A 17,532-nucleotide genomic window follows, 5' to 3' on the forward strand; every position below is an offset into this window, starting at 1 on the left:
GAATGTGCCCCAACAATTAATTCCACTTCAGTACTACAAGATAAAGGAAATTTTCAACTATTAATATCTATTGGCCCTACTGCTGGCTCCCAGGGAAGGAAACTACACTTTGTCTCCCAAGGTCAAAATGACTTGGCAAAACTTCAAAGCATGGGCTCTATTTCTGCCCTGAGCACACATTGTATATCTCCTTTGTTTAAAAAAAAATAACAGAAAGGGGACATCTAAGTGGCTCAGTTGTTAAGCATTTGCCTTTGGCTCAGGTCATGATCCTGGGGTCCTGGGATCAAGCCCCACATCAAGCTCCCTCCTCCGTGGGAACCCTACTTCTTCATCTCTCACTCCCTCTGCTTGTGCTCCCTCTCGCACTGTCTTCTGTCAAATAAATAAAACCTTCAAAAAAAAAAAAAATAACAAAAAGCCTTCCAAACATAAAAAAACAAAAAGGAAAACACCTTCCTTATTCCCGAAAGATTAAAGTCATACAGCCCTGCATATACTAGAAACTTGATAAGTTGAAATGTCCTTTGTCTAAACAAGGTAAGCTGGAGTGTCCTTTGTCTAAAATCTTTTAAGTTTTTATGTAAAAAATGTATATAACCCTATACAAAATGTTCCTTTGCAAGGGCACTTTCCTCTTTTTGAATATTGTGTATCTTAGGCAGCCATCTTAAACTTGAGTCCAAATAAAACTTTATTTCCTTTAGAAATTCTAAAATACTTGTTTATTTTGTGTTGACATTTCTTGGCATAGTCATCAGGGTATCAGAGCAACTCACCTGAAATCATCTGTGGGTCATCTGGAACTCAGTGCTCAGTGCCAGCATGGGCCTTTTGTGACTCCACAAGTTCTCAGCACCTTACAGGTGTATGAGTTCTCCTTATATCTGGATCTCTTCAGTTTGTCTTGGAGGTCCTACTTTTATTAAAGGTGTGATGTTACTAGTAATGTTCTCTAGGTGGGAAGAACCTAAGAGGGATTGGAGTGGATGGGTTGGCTGTTTCAATTTGCATTATACTGATTTATGTTACGGAGATAAGTCAATCAGTAATTGTAGGTAACTAAAAGCCTACAAAAGTGTCTGAGGATACTCTTCCAAACAGACAGTGGTTCCACAGACTTCCCCATCTTTCAAGGTAGTTAAAAACAGGCTTATACAGGGACACACTCACATAAGGATTGACAGTCGGTGCTCTGAACCCCCTTGATGGTCTCAGACCTTATTGGGAGAAACTGAGACACATTAAGGGAATACAGCACAACCACTTGGAAATAACAGAAACAGCACCTTCTAAATTCATTACACCCTTAGATTTTGCTCAAAGCTTATTCCCAAAATGAAACTAAAGGAATGGAGAATTGTGCTTTAAAATACAGACAACTCATGGAAAACTAACCACCTCCCTCAGGGACTCTGGCAGGCTCTGTGCACAACACATATGAGCCTCAACTTGTAAGAACTTACTTAAATGGAAAATTTAACTAAGGATAAGCTGAATCTCAGGTAGCCCAAATGGCCTTTTTTGGAAACACATGAATTAGTTCCTTCCAGGCACAATTATAGAGAGTGTGCGATAAGACTAACCAACCAGAAACCAGGAAGCCATTTGGTTCAGTCAATGACACCAATTTTTGAGGAGGAATCAATGCCCAAAGAGATACTCTGCAACTTTTGGTATCTTTGGGTAAAACCGAACGTATTCTAGTTTAAAATGGAAAATAACTAACTAATGGATCCATAAATTATAATGCTATCTTGTGATCAGATTTGTTTCAATAAAAGGGAGATATTTGGAAAGTAGGTCTTTAATGTCCACTTACAAATATTAGTAAAAGGAAAGGTAGATTTTGTTTGCATCCTCTGGATGAGATTGCTAAAATTAATTTGTAAAGGAGCTCTATTTATTTGGTTTAAAGGCAAGCACTTATAAAAAGTGGGCATTCTAAAACTCAGAAAGATAAGAACTAACCCAAATGTTTTTCATGTTCATGTGAACTGAGATGATCTTTGATAAATTAAAAGTCAAGGTTTTTGGTTTACTTAGACTTGTCTTTAGTGTTACCAGTACTAAATATAAAAGTAATCCTAAAACTGTGGAAAGAGCCAAGACGCCCTTCAACAGACGAACTGATAAAGTGGATATACAAAGGAATATTATTTAGTCATCAGAAAGGATGAATACCCAGCTTTTGTATCAACATTGATGGAACTGGCGGAGATTATGTTGAGTAAAATAAGTCAAGCAGAGAAAGTCAATTATCATATGGTTTCACTTACTTGTGGACATAAGGAATAACATGGAGGACAGCAAGAAAAGGGAAGAAAAAGTGAACTGGGGGAAATTGGGAATGACAGATGAACCACCAGAGACTGTGGACTCTGAGAAACAAACTGAAGGTTTCAGATGGGAGGGGTTGGGGTAGGGTGAGCCTACTGATGGGTACTAAGGAGGGCACAGATTGCATGGAGCACTGGGTGCTATACACAAACAATGAATCTTGGAACACTACATCAAAAATTAATGATGTGGGGCGCCTGGGTGGCTCAGTGGGTTAAGCCTCTGCCTTTGGCTCAGGTCATGATCTCAGAGTCCTGGGATCGAGTCCTGCATAGGGCTCTCTGCTTGGCAGGGAGCCTGCTTCCTCCTCTCTCTCTCTGCCTGCCTCTCTGCCTACTTGTGATCTCGCTCTGTCAAATAAATAAATAAAATCTAAAAAAAAATTAATGATGTATTGCATGGTGACTACATAACAATAAAAATTTTTTTAAAAAAGCATTCTACCAAGGTTTAGCATAGATCAAATAAGTTCTACCTCTGTTGCAATTTGTGAAAATAGATCACTTTAAAATAGTGATTGGGGCGCCTGGGTGGTTCAATGGGTTAAGCCTCTGCCTTTGGCTCAGGTCATGGTGTCAGGGCCCTGGGATCAAGCCCCATACCGGGCTCTCTGCTCAGCAGGGAGCCTGCTCACCCACTTGCCTCCCCCACCTCCCCCGCCTGCCTCTCTGCTTACTTGTGATTTCTCTCTCTCTGTCAGATAAATAAAATCATTAAAAAAAATAGCGATTGATTTTGTCTGTGTCATTTGATGAGTAATTGTTAAGAGCAAAGAGAAATGAAAAATTACTTTTAAATATCTTCCAAAATCTTTGGTAACCTAAAACCCTGAAGTTTTATTAAGTGAAGATCTCCATTGGGTTAAGTTCATTGGACATCTAAATCTTTTCCAAGATAAAATAGTGAAATATTTAATTAACTACTAAACATAGGTTTGTCTGTCTATCTCATTACAGAGAAACTAAAGATAAATTTGAGTGTGCTAGCAAATGTGTCTTATGTCTTACTGAAATTTGTACTACAAAAAGACATGTTTCTAAAAATTATTAAATATAGTCATATATTTGACAATCCTAAGAATTCTGATATAACAGACAGCTCACAATAGGTTACTCCTGAGGGGGGAAAACAAACAAACAAAAAAAACACCTCTCTATAGTTCTGATAAATAAGGGGAAACATTTTTTCTTTCTAAGTTAACATGACTATACATAAACTTTATTCAAACCAAAAGCCTGATTTATGACTCTTGTCATATCCATTTGTACACCTGCTTTGTGAATGAGTAGCTTAAAGAAAAAACATCTTTTCATTGTATCTGTTAGTACTCCTACTGCCTGCGTTCCTTTATAACAAAACTGATGATCCCTGCCTATACCCTAATGTATTTTTTTTTTTTTTTTTTTGTGCTTTCACAAAATGTAAAAGTATATAATCCTCTAAAACCTGTTCACTCTCTGGAGCTTTGTTCCCTCTGAAGTGCATTATTTCCTGGCCAGCTTACCTAACTGGGGCTTGAATAAAATTCTCATTCTTACGTTTAGAGATTTTATTTTTTTAAAAGATTTTATTTATTTATTTGACAGACAGAAATCACAAGAAGGCAGAGAGAGAGGAGGAAGCAGACTCCCCGCGGAGCAGAGAGCCCGATGTGGGGCTCGATCCCAGGACCCTGGGATCATGACCCGAGCCGAAGGCAGAGGCCTTAACCCACTAAGCCACCCAGGAGCCCCACCTTTAGAGATTTTAAAAGATTTGTTCATTTTGTATACACAACAGATTTTCAATTATCTTTAAGGTGTTAAAGATAATTAAAAGATAATAAAACTAAATTGGGTAAGAATTTCTGGAACTACTGGAAAAATTGTACTCAAACAGAGCAAGAATTAATTACATGGACTAAACAATGATTATACCTTTTATGACTCTTGTTTGGAACATGGGTGATTCTGTTTGCTCTTTCAGATTTTTTTTTTTTCATTTTGAAAAATTTCATTTTCATTATGAAAAATAAATTTATTCATTTATTGGGCTGCCTGGGTGGCTCAGTGGGTTGAGTCTGCCTTCAATTCAGGTCATATCAGGATCCTGGGATTGAGTCCCGTGTCAGGCTACCAGGTCAGTAGGGACTCTCCCTCTCCCCATAAAGTATTTTTTAAAAGGCTTATTTATTTATTTGAGAGAGACAGAGAGGGGGAATGAAATGAGGGACAGAGAGAAAGAAAAGGGAGAGAAACAGAATCTCTGCTGAATTCAGGTCCAGAACTTAAGATCCTGGGATCATGACTTGAGCAGAAATCAAGAGTAGGCCAACTGAACCACCCAGGTGGCCCTGCTCTTCAGATTAAAGAAATATTTTCTCTTAAGATGTTAACACTTGCAGAAATTTGATAAAATATTCCTCTGTAAACAATTGGAAATATTTCTGTTTTCTCTTTATTTGGATTCTCAGAATTCAGAAACTCTCAATGAGTACTCTTTCAAGGCAATCACAGTCATTTGCATGAGTTCAATAAGAATCTGTTCTCCTTATAACAGGACACCACTGGAAACACTGGTTATCTTAACAAGACTTTGCCTGGATGCCATCTTTGAGAAAGACATGCATAGACTCAGATATGAACAGACAGCTTCGAGGGACTACAGTTGACTTTATGAAACCTGGAGCCATAAAGCCCCTTGGAACTGTTGGTCTGATACCTTCCTTAGAAAGTTCCCAGCAGCCTTACCAGTAAAGAGTAAAGAATGTTACTTCCTGGCAGATGCAGGAACATCAGGATATATTGGGGACCTTGCAAGGAAAGGAATTCACCCAAATTTACAGGTATTGCTGGCAACACTGATGACAAGTATGTAGCTTGGCTTCTGGCCTTCTGAAAGTCTATTAAAAGTGCAATCAAAGGGATGCCTGGGTGGCTCAGTCGGTTAGGCCGCTGCCTTCGTCTTATGGCCATGATCCCAGGATCCTGGGATCCAGTCCCTCATCCTGCTTCTCTCTCTGCTTCTGCCTGCCACTCTGCCTGCTTGTGCACACTCCCTCTCAGACAAACAAATAAATAAATAAAATCTAAAAATGCAATCTAAGATTACTTGTTAAAAGTTCCAGCAAAGCATGTTTTAGAAAGCTTGTATGATCAATCACTATTCTTGTTGCATGTATATAAATAATTAGGCCAACTTTGTTAAAACTTGGGTTGTTTTACAAATTAGTGTTAACTTGGGTGTCTTTGACAGAAATGAGGATGATTTTATTTTTAAAAGATTTATTCAATCATTCATTCATTCATTTGAGGGAGAGTGACAGCACTTACCAGGGGAGGGGCAGAAGCAGAGGGAGAAGGCGTAAACATACTCTCCACTGAGCACAGACCCTGACACAGGTGCTGAAACTCATACCGTGCAATTACAACCTGAGTCCAAAATCAAGAGTCAGATGCTCAGGCTAATGAACTAACCACATATACCAGAAATGAGATAATTTCAGAAAGAAATCCATCTTCACTCTCCCTAATACACACAGAGCATGGGGGTACCCACAAACCAGTTTTGTACTACTATCACCACTCCTGCCACTGCCATATTTGGTGCAGTTGGATTCCAGGACTGCTGGAACATCCTGTTGCACAAGGGACTTATCTCACTTGCTGTTTTCCTGCTGCTGTGAGGATTACAGCCATGTACGCCTAATTCTGTATCTCTAGAAGTGGGCACACACCCAGCCACACTTGTCACCAGCATCTCAACCTTGCTACATGACACCTATACGGACAACGATACCATCATTCACAGCACTGTGACCTCCTATAGTTCCATGCAGTACCTACTGGACATGCATTGCCACTACCCATTAGGTATTTGGACCATAATTCCATCACCTCTCCTGCCTACAGTCTGTATATCCCAAAGTGTTACCCCCCCAATGAAGAGGCTATCAAGATGACCAAATTCAAAGAAAACAGGCACCCTAACTACAATTATCCAGCCCTCTCCCCAGGGCCTGAGGCCTAGAGACCCCAACAGGGCTCAGGAGCCAGGCTCCAATGCTTAACATGCCTGGGTAGAGCCCTGGTGCTCTTCAAAGGCAGAAGAAAGCTCTCTTGAAACTCCCAATGCCAGCAATCTCATGCTCAATAGGAACCAGTGCAAGGGTACTTGCACTGGGGACCCTACAACTACTCTTACCATCCTTCCCCAGGAAAACGTCAGCTGTCCAGTACATTGCTAGAATGGCCACGTTGCTATGATAAGACCAGGCACCTAAGATCGTTGGCTCTGTGTTGGCCACACACATATATCCACAAACACCAGGGCATGAACACACAAGCTGCTGCATTCAACCCTAGCCCCAAAGGCCTAAATCTTAGGGGTAAGGACTGCCTGGAATACCCCCAGATTTTTGAAGAGAGAATAAAGTTAATGTCTTTAAAATAAAAGTTTCAATAACACACCTTTCTGGACGTTAGATTCTAATTCTGATGAATTAACTTTGCTTCTTGTTTGCCTGTAAAATTGGTCTGGATCCTGAATTATCCTGGTTTCCTCAAGTATATGACTGACACTCTCCAAACTAAGGCTCCAATCTGGCTCCCATTTTCTTGACATGGGATCATCAAGGACTAAAAGTGCCCTTTTTCCAGAAACCCTGTAGAATGAAGCTGGACAACACGAGGTAAACTTCAGAGAAATTGCCACAACAGCTCATAAGTAAAGAACCTTCATGCTCTAGCTCTATGGGCCACTTAAAGGGATTACCAGAGAAATCTGAACTACAAACCAGAAAAACCCATCAGATTGCTGCTGCCTTCTCCCACTCCATCTGAGGATGCTTGGAGCTTGACATCTAGAAATCTCACTGCCAGCACTCGGGATTCAGACAATGGGTTTATAACTTGGCCCAACCGTTAACTTATGCTTTTTCTGTTGTTTCTGCTGTGTCCATACATATTAATTACTTGATTGCTTACACAACATAGGCCTAGCTTTGAAAGGTTGCCTGCAGGGCCACCTCCTAAAATGAGAATACTGTTTAACTAAATTACACTAAGCCTGGTTCACAAGATATGGAACAACTTCTTACATGAGGTCAAGAGAGAATAGTCAAACTCCAAAACTTTACCCCATTTCAACAGGAAGTAGCCAAAGTAGCAATCATCCCAGTTCAAGATTAAGAGATGATCATAACTCAGGGGAGAACCAGAACTGTGTACATAGGGTTAATGAGGATGGAACTGTTGAGAACAAAGGCAAAAGAAATGTAGAAAAAATTAAATTTCCAGGGCACCTGGGTGGCTCAGTGTGTTAAGCCTCTGCCTTTGGCTCAGGTCATGATCTCAGGGTCCTGGGATTGAAGCCTGCCGGGCTCTCTGCTCAGCGGGGAGCCTGCTTACCCCGCTCTGCCTAATTGTGATGTTTCTCTCTCTCTCTGTCTCTCCATGTCAAATAAATAAATAAAATCTTTAAAAATTTTTTTAAATTAAATTTCCCTACAATCTGTAGCCTATTGGCAAATACTTGATACAGAGAAAGTACGATCCTCCTCAAGGAGCTCACAAGACTTTAAAGTTGATGCTTGGCTAGAGGCAAAGGCTTGATAATAGCCACGTATGGAGGATCCTGTAAGTCTTCCTCAACAAAAGACAATCCTTTTAGAAACTTCCTTTACCTCTACAACCCCTACCCACAATACACATTAACGATCTTCCTTCAAACATACAACCCACTGATCTACATCTGAAGATCTTATGACTAATGTTTTACTATTTTACCAAACGATAGTGTATAACTTTATCTTAACAGCAGCTAGCCCCTCAAGGTCTTAGAAACCTTGCTTCCAAATTCCTCAGGGACTTACACTATCATTATTAACTCCCCACTAACTAAAGTGGCTCCTCATAATCCCAGTGCAGCTCTTTCTGCCCATGGGTCCTATCCCTGTGCTTTAATAAAAACACCTTTTTGCTCCAAAAACATCTCAAGAATTCTTTAACTGTTTGCTCCATTTGCTCCACATCCCATCAGAAACTAGCAGAAGTTAAGCTCGTTTTTCAAAGAACCATTTTCCCCTATCAGCTACTATGTCTTTTCAGACCCCACTAACAAACCCACCAGCTCTCTATGGTGCAAGATTAATGGATGTGCAAGATCAATGGATGCAGTTCTAGGCTATGAATTAGCAAAGACCTATATACAACAGATAAGGAGTCCAAGACTTCACCCAACTTAATAGCAGCCCTTAGAGCATATCCATGGCCTTCTCCTTATCATAAGATAACCTCCTGATGACAGGGGCTGAATTTAGACTCATTTTGATGTTAAGTCTCCACCCAAAGATAAATATGAAATATATGTTCCGTATATGTTTACTCAATATTCATGCTTCGTTTTTCCTCATGAATAATCACGAATGTTCCTACCCTTTTATCAAGATGAATATGAAAGATTTTTTAAAGTCTATTCCAACATTACATTAGTTCCTTCAAATTGTAGTTACTGTAATTGTACTGTCTATCTATCTTTGTTATATCAAATGTAAAACTATACAGTCTAAACCAAGCACATGTGCTATTTTTGCTTATCAGTTAGATTTAATAGAAAACATGTATCATTTTTAAGTTTCCCACCATTTACATTCCAGTAAGATGCCCCAACAATAAGCTTTAGGTAAAATTAAAAAAAAAATACATATATATGGAGAGAGAAAAAAATACATAAAACAAGGACTTGATGGACACAGGACAGACATGCCAATCACCCTGGCACCAATGGACATATAATTGATTACCAATGCTTTTTGAGAAAATATTATTGATCAAAAGGAGTAAATGATAAATAAAGGAAATTTCCAAACTTTAACTCATGAACCCTGGAATGCAAGGGAAGCTATACTGTAACATTTACCAAAGTTAGAATGGCTCAGCAAAACCTCAAAATCTGAGCACCACTGTACAGTTGTATCATTAAAGGAAATAAGCAAAAAGGACCATTCTGAACACAAAAATATGAAAAAGGAAACCAACCTGGTTCCCTTAAGACTAATGTCATAGTGATACATATACTACCAACTTGAGATAAGGTCTGAAACTATCTGGAATTTCCTTTGTGTAAAACTTTTAAGTAAAAGATATATGTAATCCTGCACAAAAAGTTCCTTCTCAAGAACATTTTCTTCTTTATGCAGATGGAGTTTTATGGGTAGCCATCCTAAGTTGGGCTCAAATAAAACTTTCTTTCAGAAATTCTAGTAATATTTTTCAATTTTCAAGAACAATTTTATTAATTCACTCTGAATATTTCTCTAAAGGCCTAATAAAAGGCATCTCCTTACCCTTATTCAGGGAGGCATGGGGACTCTTAACAAGTTCACTTGATGTAGTCTGTCCATAAGTCAACAAGAACCAGGACCCACTTTGGTTCTGCCACAGTTTTTCAATTAAATTCTTAAAAAAGACTGACCACCTAATAATCTTGAGAACTCTGTGAAAGGAGCATAAGAAGATTTTCAATTTTTCAATTCAATTTTGGCCTCCTCCATGTATTTTTTTGTCAGAAGGGTGCAAAAATGCTGTAATACAAACATCAATCACAACTTGGCCACCCAGGGAAAGCTACTTTCCAAATATTTTCACGTTTTAAAAATCAGATAAATGAAGTAGAGCTAAATTTTAAAAAATTAAGTATAGAGTTATTGATATTTTAAAATATCATTTAAAAAGTGACTTTCTTGAATCTGCTTTTTACAAACATTCGGGCTCTCTGATACTTAAGATAAATACACTGAATGCAGTGATAGGAGGTGATGAAAATTTATCTAGAAATCTGAAAACAGACTAAGGACTTCGGTTTTGCCATCCCTGGGTCCCTGAGGACTTCACTGAAACCTCTTTAGACATCGCCCTCCCGCCACACGCCAAAGTATGAATGGTTTTTTGGGCGTTAGTAAGTCTGCACGGCACTCTCCCAGCCAACCACCCAGATGCAAGAAGGCAGGCCTGGAACCCATGTTATAAAATTACGGATTTAGGAAAGAAACTTCACTGTTCACGATCATATCCCAAAGAAGAGTACTACGTTCAGAACTCCGCCGTAGGATATGGAAATGGCCAGCGGCTCTGCCAATTGCGTCACTCACCTCGCGGGACTGACGAGAAACGTTCGACTTTGTAGGGTTGCCTTCGAAGTTGCCTGAACAAATATCCTTCATCTCTGCGACGGACAGATTCCCAAAGTTTGCTCTTATTTTTATAGTAAGTATGCCAGCAAATACTATGTAAATGTAGGCAGAAAGAAGTCCAAACAGAGAGGCCCTTGCTTCACCCGCCATCCTTCTATGCCAGGCGTGGGCCCTGGTGGGTCTTCCGGTCTCCGCTTCTACGACACAAGGGGACCTGCGTTCGGCTCGAAAACGGTCGGAATGACTTCCTTCCCCTCAGAGCACGATGGCGGGTGGTGAGGCTGGAGTAACTCTGGGGCAGCCGCATCTTTCTCGCCAGGATCTCTCCACATTGGTAAGGTTTCGTTCTGAGACATGCGGAGAGAGCTCAGGAGTCGGGATAGTCCGCCTTCCCAGCATTCAGACGGGACAGTGTTGAACTGTCAGGACAGTGGGTTAGGAGGAAAACGCTGCAGCCGAACGCAGTACGCCGCGCTTGCGCTTCCGTCTGCACTTCCCCCTTGTCTTCGAGACCAGCGAGCTGTTGAGATCGTTGGGAATACAAGACCCATAAGGATTATGCTCAAAAGTGTGCAGTTCAGATGTCTCTAAGATTTTTATCTCTGAAGGTCTGAGAAAAGCATATATTAAACAGATTAGTTTGCGCCTTTAAAGGGCTGGGCAGGGACCGTTTCTGAGGACTGCTAAAATTTGGGGCCTTTGCTTTTTATATCTGGAGTGAAGGTTGCAATTTTTCTTTTAAGCACAAACGCTTTTAGCATTTATTAGCCTGGTCATTCTGTTTCCGGAATAAAGACACCTTTTATAGTAAAGGTATTTGTTTTTTGTTGTTTTGTTTTTCTTTCGTTTTGTTTTTGTTTTGTTTTGTAGCCAGTAGGGAGTTGAATTGATGGTGGCGAGCTGTACAAATAAAAACCAAAATCAGACTCCTGGTTTGTATTACACCGGGTAGATTTAATAACATGTTTCATTGCAGGATGTTACCAAATTGACCCCACTCTCACAGGAAGTTATCAGCAGACAAGCCACAATTAACATAGGTAAGCAAACTGATTGCATACAATATTAAACTTTGAAGTCTTGACTTGGCTATTATCCAATAATGCTTTTTAATCTCGTACAAATAACTGAATTATAGAAGGATTCATATATCTATATAAACATTCATATATGTAAATTACATACTGTATGTAAATTTATATGTACGTTCATATATATACGCACACACGGAATGATATATTCCCATATATATACAAAATGAAATTCAGCCACGAACAAACCTGCTGGAGTTCCTTCAGAACACAGTGACTTCAGCTCACCTTCATGGCTCAATCCTTAAGCCTCTCCCTTTGGCTCAGGTCATGATCCTGGGGTCCTGAGATGGAGCCCCCACTCAGCAGGGAGCAGGATCCTCCTCTACCACTTCCCTCGCTTGTGTTCCCTCTCTCACTGTCTGTTTCTGTCAAATAAATAAAATCTTAAAAAAAAACAAAAACCCACAATGAATTCTCTTCATGTCTGGCTTAAGAAGCAAGTGTTACAAAAAGACATAGATGGGGATGCTTAAGTGGTCCAGTGGGTTAAACCTCTGCATTCAGCTCAGGTCATGATCTCAGAGCCCTGGGACCCAGTACCATGGAGCTCCCTGCTCAGGGGAGTCTGCTTCTCCCTCCCCCTCTGTGGTCTCACCTCTCTCTGTCTCAGATAAATAAAACAAAATCTTTTTTTAAAAAGTACTGGATATATATTTTTTAAAAAGACATAGATTTGTGAAAAAACAGTATGTTCTACGGATAAGGTTGTGCATAAACCAGAGGTTAAGGAAGCCCTAAAATGCTAATGAACACAAGATTATTGTTAAAACAGGTCTTCAAAAGTCTTTATATGTTATTATTAAGTAAATATTTTTCTTAATTGGCAGCTTCCTAATTTACAATACAAGTTACTTGGTTGACTCTAAAATTTGGATATTTTAGGGTTTCTACGAATAGTAAAACCTATTAAAACTCATAGTCATGAAGAACTTGGAAAACATTATACCACTTCTTTTTTTTTTTTTTTTAAGATTTTATTTATTTATTTGAGAGAGAGACAGTGAGAGAGAGCATGAGCGAGGAGAAGGTCAGAGAGAGAAGCAGACTCCCCATGGAGCTGGGAGCCCGATGCGGGACTCGATCCCGGGACTCCAGGATCATGACCTGAGCCGAAGGCAGTCATCCAACCAACTGAGCCACCCAGGCATCCCACATTATACCACTTCTAAAGTATATTTAATTACCGTAATTAAACAAACACTGTTTTCTGATTTTTATGGGTTCTCTTTTTGTATCTCATTTTTTTTAAAAATATTTTTATTTATTTATTGGACAGAGAGAGATCACAAGTAGAGAGGCAGGCAGAGAGAGAGGGAAGCAGGCTCCCTGCTGAGCAGAGAGCCGGATGCGGGACTCGATCCCAGGACCCTGAGATCATGACCCGAGCCGAAGGCAGCGGCTTAACCCACTGAGCCACCCAGGCACCCTTGTATCTGATTTTTATGCATAATTACCTCACTACAAATACTGATAAGTTTTTAAGTACACAAAACTTTGTATATTTTTCAATGATTTTTATTTCAAGGAGTTATTTTTTTTTCCGGATCAACAATACACTTTGCAGCTTATATTACACACTGAGTGTGTTTGTATACAAGCTGGGTATTTAGAAACTTAACTTTGGTCTTGTTTCAGGAAAGTTTTGTATAGAAAGTGTATGTGGAAGGAAAAATTCATTATTAATTATAGATTGACATATTTATAATGAGTTATGCATTTGGTTTCTCTACACTAAAATATTTGGTGTAATTGGATGCATATAGATTAAATTTTTTTGTTTTTTTGTAGGTACAATTGGTCATGTTGCTCACGGAAAATCTACAGTTGTAAAAGCTATTTCTGGAGTTCACACTGTCAGGTTCAAAAATGAACTGGAGAGGAATATTACAATTAAGCTTGGATATGCTAATGCCAAGGTACATAAGATATGCAAGTAGAAACTATTTTTATGTTACTTGTCAAATATGCAGATGGCAATTTCAACCTTTTCATTAATTTCAGATTTATAAACTTGATGATACAAGTTGTCCTCGGCCAGAATGTTATAGATCCTGTGGCAGTAGTACACCTGATGAGTTTCCTACGGATATTCCAGGGACCAAAGGGAACTTCAAACTAGTCAGGTGATTGTTTTTGTAATAAACATGCTTGTTTGTCTTGTGCTTATTTAAATATGTGATAGAGATATTAAAAAATGATTAAAACCAAAGTTTTTTTTTTTTTTTTTTTTTTTTTACAAATTCATATGTAAAGCTTGATACATATGAATTTGTTTTGATACGTAAGATATTTTGAAGAATGTTTTCTAGGTAAGAGTTTATAATATGTAATAATTATTTATAACAGTTTTTAAAATGTATATTATATAATAAGAGATTGAAAGGCTGATATTTAAAATGTAATATGTATGTGCAGATTCTGTAAAGAATTACATGTAAATATGAAACCATTACATTTGGTAGTTTCTTTTTCTGGACTTTTGTTTTCAACATTGTTGTTTCTGTTTCCTACCAGAAGAACAAAGACATTCTTAATTATTTCTTTCTGATTCCTTTGATAGTCTGCTATTTTAGGAATGTTGCATTCCTTGATTCCTCAAAAGACAATATTGACATACACCAAGTGATATATATGGGTACCCAGTGAAAATTTAGGTCATGAGGATATACATATATAATTTTTGAAAATGGTGAGTTTTGTTTACATGGCATATTTTTTGTTTTTAAGGTAAGCCCTCACCTTTCTGCATTAGACTGGCAATCCCAAATGGTTTTTCAAGATGCTAGAGATTTTTCAACAAATTCCTTTTTTGGATGACAGTTCCTATTCTGTAACAGTTGTGTTGTTCTTCCCAAACCAATCTAATTTGTTTCAGATGATCACAGTTTTACCTGCTGAAAACTATTAAAAATCTCCCACACTTTTTTAATATAAATTTTAACATTAAAATTTACAATCAAAATCTAAATCCTTAAGTTATATCTTAGTAAATTTTTAATGTAAGGATTGTATATATCTAAAATTATAAATCTATGCACATGCAGTCTTCTTACATTTTTAAACAGTTCTCCTGTATTATATTTCTTTCATTTTTAATTTTGATAAGTTTAGTCTTACAGGAAGTTGGGAAGGTGGCAGAGAGAATTCCCTGACCCTTTTTCCCCACAGTTGCATAATTGTGTCAAATCAAAGCATAACCTCTAAACAAGGAACTTGATATTGGCATAAAGTGGGTTTGTATGTTCACCATATTTTTCATATATCCATTACTATAATTAGCACTACTTTACATATATAAAACTGGGGATTTTGTTGTCTTTACAACAAAAGGGGTGGTGATTGTCTTTACAGATGTTTTTTGATGTAAAATTATGAAGAGAGATAACTGTACAGATACAGTTCAACTATTTTTGACTAGTGTGTACACCTAAGTAATCAACATTCCAAATAAGACATAGTACATTTCATTCCAAAGAATTCTCTTGTGTTTGGCCCACAATGGTTAATCACTTTCTAAATTTGTATCACCAGAAATTAGTTTTGCTTGTTGTGAGTTCATATGAAAGAGCTGACACTGCATGTACTATTCTGTGGTTAGATTCTCCAATTAACATAATGTTTTTGAGAATATTTTTTGAAAATTTCTTTTGCTGTATGATGAATCAGGAATTTATTTTTTATTGTTAATTAGTGTTCCACTGTATGAATATACTAGTTTCTTTATCACTTGTCAGGAAACAAATGAGTTATTTCTGGGTTTTGGCAGTTTTAATAGAGCTGCTATGAATATACATAAGCATGTTTTGGACTAAAATTAAAATACCTGTTCAGTAAATACCTAGGAGTATAGTTGTTGGGATGTGGATTAAGAGTATGTTTAACGGGGTGCTTGGGTGGCTCAGTGGGTTAAAGCCTCTGCCTTCAGCTCAGGTCATGATCCCAGGGTCTTGGGATCGAGCCCCACATCAGGCTCTCTGCTCAGCGGGGAGCCTGCTTCCTCTCTCTCTCTGCCTGCCTCTCTGCCTACTCGTGATCTCTGTCTGTCAAATAAATAAAATCTTAAAAAAAAAAAAAAAAGTGTGTTTAACTTTGTAAGAAAATTCCAAGGAGTTTTCCATAGTTTTGTATGAATTCACATTCTTTACCAAATTTTATGAACATTTCATTTGTCCCACATCTTTCCCAATATGTGATTATTTCATTCTTTAAAACTGTCTTACATATTTAATCTTTAAAATTCTAGAGGGTAAAAGAAGAGCCAAAAAAAAAAAGAATAAAAAAAATAAAATTCTAGAGGGTGTAGGATGGTATCTCATTATACTTTTAATTTTTATTTCTCTGATGAATAAGGATACTGATTACCATTTATTTTCATACTTGACGTTAATGTCTCCCTTTTTTAAAAAAAAAATTATTTTTTTTTAATTATGTTGTTAGTCACCATACAGTACCTCATTAGTTTTTGGTGTAGTGTTCCAAGATTCATTTTTCATGCTTCCCTTGAGTAAATTTGGGCTCAAATTTATCGGTTTTGTTCTTTTTTTTTATTATTTTATTTTATTTTATATATATATATTTTTTAAAATTTTATTTATTTATTTGACAGAGATTACAAGTAGGCAGAGAGGCATGTAGAGAGAGAGGAGGAAGCGGGCTTCCCACTGAGCAGAGAGCCCGATGCGGGGCTCAATCCCAGGACCCTGGGATCATGACCTGAGCCGAAGGCAGAGGCTTAACCTACTGAGCCACCCAGGAGCCCCCATTTTTTTTTTTTTTTTTTAGAATTAAACTTCTTATTTTTTATCTTTCAACTGTAAGATTTTCTTAATACCTTCTCAATAGAAATCACCACACATGTACTGCAAATACTTTCTTCCATATGTAATTTCCTTTTCCTATTCACAATGATTTTTAATGTGCAGAAGTTTCCCATTGTGATGAAGTCTGATTATTTTAAGAAAAGGTTTTTTGCATTCTCTTTAAGTCATCTTTTCCAGCATAAGACAGGTTAAATATTCTCCTGTTACTCTTTTATTTCTAGATGCTTTATAGATTACTTTTTGTCTTTAGTTCTATAAAATATTTCAAATTGATTTTCATATATAAAGGTTGGGATTTTTTCCCATATAATTATATACTTGTTCCAATATGAGTTGTTGAAAACTCTTTTATTTCTATCATTCCATTTCCTTAGTATTTATAGTCATGTGTGAATCTTTTTCTGGACACTACTCTTTTGGTGAATTATTTGTGGTTATAATAATGACATAATATCTTGAATATTGTAATCTTATTTCTTTTCAATTTTTTATTTAAATACAACTATATAACATACACAGTATTATTAGTATTACAGGTAGAATTCAGTGATTCATCAGTCTTACATAACACCCACTGCTCATTACGTCACTTAATACCCTTCACCCAGTTACCACATCCTTTCACCCACCTCCTCTCCAGCAACCTTCAGTTTGTTTCCTAGAGTTAAGAGTTTTTTATGGGGGTTGTCTGGGTGGCTCAGGTTGAGTGTCTGCCTTTGGCTCAGCTTATGATCCTGGGCTTCTGGGATCAAGTCCTGCATTGGGCTCCCTGCTTAGTGGGAGTTTGTTTCTCCCTCTTCCTTCTCCCTTTATCCCTCCCCCTGCTCATGCTTGCTCTCTGACAAGTAAATAAATATATTTTTTTAAACAGTCTTATCATTTGTCTCCCTCTCTGTTTTTGTCATCTTATTTTTCCCTCCCTTCCTCTATGCTCCTGTTTTGTTTCTTAAGTTCCACATATGAGATCATTTGATCATTGTCTTTCTCTGATTTGACTTATTTCACTTAGCATAATACTGTCTACTTCGGGGGCACCTGGGTGGCTCAGTGGATTAAAGCCTCTGCCTTTGGCTCAGGTCATGATCCCAGGGTCCTGGGATCGAGCCCT

At 37.9% G+C, this 17,532-nt stretch overlaps 1 protein-coding gene across 1 annotated transcript in view; it reads left to right on the forward strand.

Annotated features, from left to right (window-relative positions):
• The first annotated feature begins 10,775 nt into the window (after positions 1-10,775).
• LOC111139960 (eukaryotic translation initiation factor 2 subunit 3, X-linked-like) overlaps positions 10,776-17,532 on the forward strand; it is a 44,434-nt gene continuing 37,677 nt past the window's right edge. Inside the window, exons 1-4 of the mRNA XM_022492353.1 lie at positions 10,776-10,844; positions 11,487-11,550; positions 13,393-13,520; positions 13,606-13,727. Of these exons, the coding sequence (XP_022348061.1) occupies positions 10,776-10,844; positions 11,487-11,550; positions 13,393-13,520; positions 13,606-13,727 (383 nt within the window). The remainder of the gene's footprint in view (positions 10,845-11,486; positions 11,551-13,392; positions 13,521-13,605; positions 13,728-17,532) is intronic.

Source organism: Enhydra lutris, unplaced genomic scaffold (genome assembly GCF_002288905.1).
Source record: "Enhydra lutris kenyoni isolate GAN:26980312 unplaced genomic scaffold, ASM228890v2 scaffoldscaffold130, whole genome shotgun sequence".
In the NCBI taxonomy this organism is placed as follows: domain Eukaryota; kingdom Metazoa; phylum Chordata; class Mammalia; order Carnivora; family Mustelidae; genus Enhydra; species Enhydra lutris.